The sequence below is a fragment of the Mastomys coucha genome, unplaced genomic scaffold (genome assembly GCF_008632895.1).
Source record: "Mastomys coucha isolate ucsf_1 unplaced genomic scaffold, UCSF_Mcou_1 pScaffold20, whole genome shotgun sequence".
Lineage (NCBI taxonomy): Eukaryota > Metazoa > Chordata > Mammalia > Rodentia > Muridae > Mastomys > Mastomys coucha.
Genome location: NW_022196903.1, coordinates 42,780,007 through 42,789,974, shown reverse-complemented (window position 1 = coordinate 42,789,974; position 9,968 = coordinate 42,780,007). Strand labels below are relative to the sequence as shown.

At 45.8% G+C, this 9,968-nt stretch overlaps 1 protein-coding gene across 1 annotated transcript in view; it reads right to left on the bottom strand.

Moving 5' to 3' along the window:
* Nucleotides 1-2,287: 2,287 nt before the first annotated feature.
* The window catches only part of LOC116098846 (zinc finger protein 398-like), a 13,600-nt gene continuing 5,919 nt past the window's right edge, over nt 2,288-9,968 (bottom strand). The window contains exons 4-5 of the mRNA XM_031381744.1: nt 5,317-5,424; nt 2,288-4,590 (exon numbers count right to left, since the gene is read on the bottom strand). Coding sequence (XP_031237604.1) covers nt 3,485-4,590; nt 5,317-5,424 — 1,214 coding nt within the window. The 3' untranslated portion in view covers nt 2,288-3,484. The remainder of the gene's footprint in view (nt 4,591-5,316; nt 5,425-9,968) is intronic.

The following is a 9,968-nucleotide window of genomic DNA, read 5'->3' as shown; positions in this document are numbered from 1 at the left end:
GTAATACAGGGACAAAAAAACCAGCATACAGACAATCCTCGTTTGTATAATGGTCATCAGTTGTGAATTCAAGCCTGAAGTTAACCAACTGAATAAACCAGATGATCAGAGGGTGAGACTTATAAACAGATCAGAAGAAACGAGGTGAGTTAAAGTAATTGAGAATGCTGCACGAGGGTGGCACACACCTTTAATCCCTGCAGAGGCAGGTGGATCTCTGTGAATTGAAGGCCACCATGGCCCTCAGAGCTAGTTCCAGGACAGCTAAGGCTACACAAAGAAATGTATTGAAAAAACAAAAATAATGAGAATGATGAAGGCCTAGAATTGAATTAAGGTAGGCTATTAATTAAGCATAATTAATTTTCTTTTGAAATTTTTTTCTGTTTACAATCATCCCAAATCTCAGCTTTGGCAACTTTCACACTTTTTTGAGGCAGAGTCTTACTCTGTAGGTCTGCTTGGCCTGGAATTGTAGAGTAGGCTAGTCTCAAACTCGCAGAGATCTGCCTGCCTCAGCATCTGGAGTGCTGGGATTAAAAGTGAGCACCACCATGCTCAGTGCTTTTAGACTTTCATGCAAACTAAATTATCTAGTCACTCATTGAAATACTTGGTAACCATCTAAGACATGGCAGATGATTTTGTTCAGGAACAAAAAGTCCTCACCTTGTGGATTTTGTCATGGAAAAAGATACTAATCAAATGATTGAGAGTCAGATGAATAGCTATGAAGAAACACAAGGCAGAATACAGGAAATAGGAAAGGCCAGAGTAGATGAAGCCAAGCATGTTGCCTCAGACCTGTAATCTGACCACTCAAGGCTGAGACAGGAGCTTCAGGCCCAAGTATCAGAATAACAAAAGAGAGAAGGGGACTGCAGCAGTGATTTCTGAAATACTCTGGGAGAACATCTACAGGAGCCATCTAATGGAGGGACTTTAAATATGGTCCATCATGGGGAGGAAAGCATGGCATCTGCGATGGCTTTTGTCCAGGGTAGTGAGAGCTGGCTGCACAGGACTTCATTTCTGAGCAGGTCAAGAAGTAGAGAGAGGAAAAGGATTTTCATCACCAGCTCCATGTTTCAGACACAAGACTTGTTCTCTTCATAGATGGTCCCAGAGTTCAACATCTTGACTTACTTCACTAGTCAGACTCCAGCATGCTTTGCACAGAACTGGACTTTCCTTCCGGCCCGCCAGGCACTTCCACTTCTGGTTTCCAAATATTCAGTCTTTGTTACATAAGACTTTTTCCTTTTGAAATGGTCTATGTGGCCCAGGCTGGCTTCAGAACTTTGTAAGACAAGGTTTCATGTAGCCGGGGCTGGTTTTCTATGGGTCTGAATTTCCTATGCAGCCAAGAATGACCTTGAACTGCTCATTCTGCCTCCACAAGTCAAGTGCTGGGATTATGGATGTGTACCAGTTTCTATGGTTCTGAGGATCAAACCCACAATTTCATGCATGCTAGGTAAACATTCTACCAGGCTCCACTCCCAGCCCTCAGTTTTATTCTAAGACACTTGCTCATTCTTTGAGATTTTGCAACCAAATGCAGACCCTTTGTGAGGTGTTGTAGTAGCACAGGCCAGACCCATCGTGTCCTCACCCTGATGGTGTTTGAGAACTAAGCTTCCATGATGGAAGCACTGTACAAAAAGCTTTGTTTCTAAGTCTTTGTCCCTCTAGTGTGAAGCAGAGCAGCTGGGGGCTGCTGAGTCTGTGCTCAGAGTGTGTAGGGCTGTTGTGTAAAGGGCTCAAGTCGGTACAGTTTAATGGTGAGGGAGAGTAATATAAATTGCCACCAGTACCTGGGGAGGGAAGGCATTTGCTGGTAAGGACCTACCCAGGAGAGCCTGACACTTTTGCTCAGTTTGTTAAGCACGGCTACAGCACTTAATATCCTGCATTGGTAGGAGTCATGAGAACAGGGCTACCGCCTTTTCTCGCTTAGAGAAAATAAAGGTCTTAGAATCAATGGGACCTTAGGATTTATGAAAATTAATGTATAAACATTGCAGATGGGAACATACTTAGCACCCATTCCATAGAGTGTTTTCCATAGACTGTATGTGCATGTGCCCATGTGAGTCTATGTCATGTGTTTGTCTCGCATGGCCAAAGAGGGCTAAAGTAGAAGGGGGTTGGGCTTGCTATGGCCCAGGATCTTCCATGCAAACCAGCTGGTCCCGCCCAAGCACATCTCCATGGTGCTCCCCAACAATCTTTCAGAACTTCAATAAAGACACACAATTGAAAACAATCATCACCATTACCAAAATCTGGAACAAAATATTATTACTGTATCAACAACAAAAACCAACTTTGGTAGGGTCATCAAGGCAAGAAGGGGACTTTACACTTCATAAATACCTTTATTTTTACAGGTTTTTAAAGTGAATATGGAGCCAGGTGGTAGTGGCACACACTGTTAATCCCAACACTCAGGACGCAGAGGCAGGTGGATTTCTGTGAACTCAAGACCAGTCAACAGAGCAAGTTCCAGGACAGCCAACACTACAGAGAAACCCTGTCTCAAAAAACAAAACAGGAAGTCAGACCTTCGGTAAAACCCAGCCCCAGATGCAAGCAGCACAGGCCTGTTTTCCTACATTCCTCCAAAGTGGGGACAATGACACTTAGTAGCCCCAGCCCCTCCAATGGGAGTCCTTGGAAACACACAAGCTGTTATATAAGTATGTGGCAACTGGTGAGAGATAATCTGACAACTCAGACTTTGAACTCCTAAGGATACTTTTTGATTTTTTGAAACAGGGTCTCATGTAGCCAAGCATGACTTTGAACTTCTGTTCTTCCTGACTCTACACAAATACAAGGATTACAGACATATACCATCATGGCCCATTTAATTTGATGCTGGGGATCTAATTGTGGCTCCAGCCATGCACGCTCAATGAACACTATATTGATTCACATCCCCAGCTCTGTCCTAGGGAAATCCTGGAAACTAGTTTTGAGTTCTGAGTTGTTCAGCTTCAGTTGTTGAGCAACTCAACTCTTCAAAATTGCAACATTCCACTGGGCAGTGATGGCGCATGCCTTTAATCCCAGCACTTGGGAGGCAGAGGCAGGTGGATTTCTGAGTTCGAGGCCAGCCTGGTCTACAGAGTGAGTTCCAGGACAGCCAGGGCTATACAGAAAACCCCTGTCTTGAAAAACAAGAAAAAAAAAATTGTAACATTCCTAACCGGCCTTTTGTTGCTGCCTAAATTGCTAAGATGATGATCGGAGCCACCAAGATCTCAGGGGACTGTCTAGCTGCTTGTTTCCGCAACATTTTCTGTGTGCCTGAAGAGTCCCAGGAGCACTTGGCACCTGCAGTCCATGGGAGAGAACCTAGCCCTGGGAAGCCTAGCAGATGGCAGGCACCACACATCTGACCCAGGAGAAGCAGCTTGGATTCAAGGGGACCCAGAAGCCCTGTGTCCTACTGGCCTCGTATGGAGCTCTCTGGGTGCTACCCTGCATTCTCCATCTTTACAGATAGACAACTATGCAGAGACCCCACTAGACTTTCCTGACCATGGTCGCTGAGCTGCTGACTTCTGCCATATGCCTTGTGGTCCTGACTGACCACGGTGTCCTTGGATATGGGTGAGACAGAAGGGTCACTGGAGAACTTTCCCCTGGCTGCACCTTTAAAGAGACCTGTAGGTGACACATGACTTGGTGAGCTCCTCTCACAAGCCACATAAGCAGAGGATGCCGAGTGTGCGTGACTGCTCTGGTGGCGTACTAGCCAGGAGCGACAGGTGAAGCTCTTGCCACATTGGCCACAGGTAAAGCGCTTCTCCTGAGAGTGGCTGCGCAGGTGTCGCAAGAAACTGGGCTTGTGCGTGAAGCATGAGCCACACTGGGTACACTGGAAAGCATGCTCGCCAGAGTGCACACTCTGGTGCACTGTCAAGTTGGCCAGGCGTGTGAAACGTTTGTCACACTGGGTACATGGAAATGGCTTCTCGCCCGTGTGTGTGCGCCTATGTTCCACCAGAGTAGACAGGCGCCCAAAACGACGGCCACACTGTGCACAGGGGAAGGGCCGCTCTCCAGTGTGGGTACGCTGATGCTCCAGCAGTGTGGACAGGCGGCCAAACCGCTTCTCACACTCGGCACATTTGTAAGGCTTTTCCCCGGTGTGTGTACGGTAGTGTGTGGTAAGTGTTGACTGGTGGACAAAGCTCTTGCCACACTGGACACAGGTGTAGGCACGCTGGGCTGTGGGTGCACGGCGATTCCTGGTCAGAGTGACCTGCTGTGTAGCACTCTGGGGACACTGGAGACTAGCAAAGGGCTGAGGGCCATGGTGTGAGTACTCATGCTGCGTGCTGAGCTCTTTGACACTCAAGTTCTGGCCATTCTCAGTGCCCTCAGCAGCTGGCACAGGCTGACTGTGAGAGCCTCGAGGGAGGGAGGCTGTCTCCCTCTCTCTGCAAACAGGGAGCAGATCGCCACAGGTTCCCTGCTCCAAATCCTCCTTGCCGGTTCCCCCTTCAGTTGCCCAGGATGGCTCTGCTGCCATGGATATCCCCTCCAGGGTCTTTTTCTTGTTAGTCAGCCATGTTTCTGGTGGGATGAGACATAAACATGAGTCAGCTCTGCCACAGGTTCTGGATCCAAGACACCCAACTCTCTGGTTTTTGGTTATCGAAGGCCCGAGGCTCACATGAGCCTGTTACTGAAGGCTCTCACTCTGGCACTAACCTATCTCCCACTTGTCTTCTGCCAGAGGTCCACTCTGAATCATCTACGTGACTGACCCCCAGATACCCTTTAAGCTAAGCCATGTGGCTCTGCTTAAGGCTTCTTTTCATTTATACTATCAGATGCTGCTCTCTGACAACCACTGATTTGTGCCCTCAAGACCATGAATGAGAAAGGCTGCCTGCCTGTAACACCCTGATTATAGAAGCGTGAACACACCGAGTCCGTGTCTTCTGTGTAGACTGCCCACAATTTTTACCATTCTCAAAGGGCTCTCTGGCCCAGACATGGTTTCTTGTTCTTATGTAGTACTGCTAATTTCTGATAATCTTTCTCCTAACTGAAAAGCCCTTCTGGGGATGGGGAACTGTATCCCATGCAGTCAGTCCTTGCAGTGCCCATCTAGTACCATGCCAGCTATAGTTCATAAAGCAAAGCCAGGAGACTGGGAACAAAATGGTAATTTCATGCAGCTCTGTGGGAAGATGTCCACAGCAAACACGGCAGAGAAACCACAGGATACCTGCCATTTCCAGACACTCATACAGAAGGCCTCATAGAGTTAATGCAGCCTAGCCTGGGCCTCACCTGAGCATAGGGATGCACTGGTTGTCTCCTGCAGGCTCTTCTCACACACCTCTTCCTCTTGCTTGATCCAGGGAAGAACACTCGGGGCAGATTCCAGCTGGCCTGTTTCTGTGGAAAAGAGAAGCTCTGAGGTTATCAGATGTCATGGTCTTTCCTGTCACCATCTCTGTCTAGGACCAGTGACCTCCAGGTGCTCTCAAAAGAACCACAGAGGCCAGCAAAGACAGAAGAGACACTGGGATTTCTGGTAAGGCTAACATGAGGTGTGGTAGGGAGTCAGGAGAGCAGGGATACTGCTGGGGACAGCATATGATGACAGGGACTGCCTGTCATCTCAGAAGCCCAGGGCAACTCCTTGTAGAAAAGGATCTCGTCTGGGACCCTGAGAAGCAGGAGACACATCCCTCTAGGGTTCCGGCTATCTGAAATCAGGGGCTGTCTGCAGTAGGCAAGGATGGAGACATCTCAGTAGCCCGTGGCAGCTCTTTGTAAAAAATAGTTGTTCCTGCCGGGCAGTGGTGGCGCACGCCTTTAATCCCAGCACTTGGGAGGCAGAGGCAGGCGGATTTCTGAGTTCGAGGCCAGCCTGGTCTACAGAGTAAGTTCCAGGACAGCCAGGGCTACACTGTCTCAAAAAAATAAAATAAAATAGTTGTTCCCATTTCTCCTATCTTAGCCCTGGACAATGGCTGTATAGATTTCATTTGTGCATGATTGCTTTTGTGCAAGTTGGCCTTGGTGTGCATTATTATTCTATTATATCTGACTTTCTTATTTCTTTCTCCTTCTGCTCTAGTGAATTCTGTGAAACTAGATGTCCCTTGATATAATGATTATTAAACAATTAAAAAAATTGAGGCATGGGGCACAGCACTACCACCCCTTAGGCTGGGCCCACAGATCCCTCCAGAATACAGACTACGTTTCTAAAATACTCCTACAAGCAGATAACCAATAGGATGTAAAGGCCTAGCCTCTCTGTATCTTAGTTTCTTCATCTATATATAGGAAAAGACAAAAACCTACAAGAGACGTAAATGGATTAATATTTATAGTGCATAAGTACTAACTTTGCTTGTTAAATTGGAAATAAATGTATCATCCTAAGTGAAAAGGTCAATTCTTCTTTCTCTCCTGGTAGCTTTTTGTTTTGTTTTGTTTTGTTTTGTTTTTCAAGACAAAGTTTCTCTAAGTGGTCCTGGCTATCCCGGGACTTGCCACCCCCAGCTCCTACTAGTTTTTTTTTTTGTTTGTTTGTATAGGTCTTTTTTGGAGACAGGGTCTTACTATGTAGTCCAGGCTAGCCTCTAATTCACAAAGTTCCACCTGCTTCTGTCTCTTCAGTACTGGGGTCAAAGGTGTTTGCTACCATGCCTAGCTTCCACTTGCTTCTTAATGGTCACCTTGAACTGCAGTAGCAAGGCTACTCCATAGGAAAGGGAAATCAACAAGTTGAAAGACACCTGGGTCTCTGACACCTTGAGTTCCAAACAAACCTGTCAGGAGTAAGAAAAACCATTTTGTCTAAGCTGCTATGCATTACACAGGCTGCTTCTGTAATTTTAACCAAACAGCTGGGGTTCCCACCAATCATTCTCCAGCAGCCTATGTAACACAGAACCCTAGGGTACGTGTCCTATCAAAAGACAAGTGACTTTGCTAATCTGTGCCAATCTCTTAAACGCTACATCCACACCACAGCAAATACATCCTCTCCAGAGGGATCCAGCAACCAGTGCATACATTTATGTCAAATAAATTAATTTATTTTATGTTAAAATAAATGTTAAAAGCTAACAACAACAAAAACATTTCAATTTCAAGCCACAACTATCTAGCTACCAACCATGTGTTTCAACATTGTGCTAGGTTTTGACCCAGAAATACAGAGTCAGCTTTCCATCGTTCCAAAGGCGCCTGTGATCCATATACTGAGAAGTCATATGAGAAGATGCTGCACCGCCATGTGTGCCCACCTCCCCTACACAGGCTGCTTCTGTAATTTTAACCAAACAGTTGGGAAACCAAGTTTTTTGCAACTGGCACTTCAAGTTCTGGAGAAAGAAGTCAACAGTAACACACCACCTGGGTAAAGCTCCCGCCACAAAGTCTGATGACCTGAGCTGGATTCCTGGAACCCACAAGATAGAAGGAGAAAAGTGATTCCTACAAGTTGTCCTCTGACTTCCAGATACACTTTTCGAGTTCTAAGTACAGACTATATTAAGATTAACAGCTATACTGGGAGGGTTTGGAGTGGGGGAGGTGGCCAGTAAAAAAAAATTAGGTTGTCTATATGTATCTGTGCACATGAATCGTGAGCTCAGAAGACAGAAGGTATCAGATCCCCTGGAGCTGGAGAGACCAACAGTCGACAGCTGACCTTTGGATAGCAGCATTTGCTCTGAGCTTCAGAGCCATCTCTCCAGCTCATGAAAGCCTTTTAAATTGGGCACCACTGTAATCCCAGTACTCAGAAGGCAGAGGCAGACTGACAGCTACAAGCTTAAAGCACACCTGGTCTACATATTAAGTTCTACGCCAACCAAGCTACAAGCAAGACCCTCTCCAGAGAGAGAAATGCTTGACCTCTGCACTGCTGAGCAGACACGTATTTATGTAAGAATGTATTTGCATAATCAAAAGGGTACAGGCTCAGCAGTCCCTGTCCAGGGGATCCCTACAACCAATGTCTCAGACTCTGAGGTATCCAAATCACTTGCACACGCTGAAACTGTCATGCTCATGCTTACTGAATTAAGATTCTCAATTATGTTTTCCTTGGAAATTTGGCAGAAGAGCTGCCTTTGGAAGCTTATAGAGAATTAAGCAAGGTTATATCAAATGACAGTGGAGAAGCTAACAGAGGGTGGAGTAACAGCCAGAACTATCAAAAGACAGGCAGGCTGTATTCCACAGCATGTGAAAACTCCACAACCAATCGTGTAAAGGTTAGTGCCAAGTTCTGGGTCCCTCCAGGGACACACTAGCCTATTCTGCACTGCTTCCTGACCATGCCTACCATGGGGCCCGAGGACTTTCTGTACAACAGGAAGGGGTTGCCAGCTGGCTCCTTTTTTGTTTTGTTTTGTTTTATTTTTGTTTTTTTTTTTTTGAGACAGGGTTTCTCTGTATAGTCCTGGCTGTCCTGGAAGTGACTCTGTAAACCAGGCTGGCCTCGAACTCAGAAATCCGCCTGCCTCTGCCTCCCAAGTGCTGGGATTAAAGGCATGGGCCACCACTGCCTGGCCACCATCTGGGTCTTATAGAGGAGTCCTCAGTGAGCCAACAAGTGCCACCACCTACCAAGTGTGCCCTCATGATCCTTTGTTTGTTTGTTTTGTTTTAGTAAAGAATAGAGTTTATTCAGGGCATGGGGAAGGGAGTTAATAAGTAGTAGAGGTAGAGAAAGGCAGAGAGGAGAGAATGGAGAAGTGGATGCTGGCCATGACCATATGGAGGGGGGGGGGAGGGAATGGGAACAAGAGGGTAAGATGTGTGTCGGGGGAGGGGCCAGGAGTAAGAGGGTAAGAGCCCTCATGACCCTTTGTATCTTCCAAGTACTAGTGACTGACTTCTGTATGCTGGCACTCTGGTCTCTCTCTGATGTCCCTACCCCTGTAGGGACCCCAAAAAAACTTTTAATATTAGTGCAACTTGCCAACCACTCAGTGAATTCTTCCTTAATTTACCTACCCAGAGACCCCTTCAAATGAATGCTTTCTTCTTCTCCTCCTCCTTTTTTAATGATTTATTTATTTTATGTATATGAGTACACTGTAGCTGTTTTCACACACACCAGAAGAGGGCATCGGATCCCATTACAGATGGTTGTGAGCCACCATGTGGTTTCTGGGAATTGAACTCAGGACCTCTGGAAGAACAACAGTCAGTGCTCTTAACCTCTGAGCCATCTCTCCAGCTCCTACTTTTCTTCTTAAATAGAGTAAAAATCTAAAAACAGGGAAAGGGGCTTGAGAGAGAGAGCTTTTGCAGAGGACCTAGGTTCAGTTCCCAGCACTACATGGGGATGCTCACCATCGACTAACTCCATTACTAGGGGATCTAACATCATGTGTGCAGTACCTCAACAGGCACATACAGACAAGCAGGTACGACTTTTTTTTTGTGCAATATGTAAAGGTTAGTGCCCTCATATCTTGTTTTAATCTGGATATGGCTTTGTTGTGTTTATTCTTAGAAGCACCTGTTTCAAGTTTGCATAGACATTGCTCCTCATTCATTCTCTGCCTTGCCAATAAAAGCCAATGAACCAATACACAGCTTTAGAGGGAATAAGGCGGGACTTCCAATTCTAAAACAGTGATGGAGAAAGGGACAGAATGAAGGAGGAAGCCAGGAGGAGAGGTGGAGAAAAAACAACAGGAGAAGAGAGCTGGATAAAGAAGGACCAAAAAATGCAAGAAAGATGGGAATATATTCTGGAAGGAAGCCAGACTAGCTTAGAGGTTTAAAATAGAGTAATGATTGCTCAGTATTTGGCTCAAGGCAATTTTGAAAAATCTTAGTCTCTCTGTGTGGTTATTTGGGAATTAGTTGTTAAGGAATAACTGCTGTCAACTAACTTTGTGAATCTATAGTAATAGAATAATTTTTTTGGTTTTTCTTTTTTTTTTTTTAAAGATTTATTT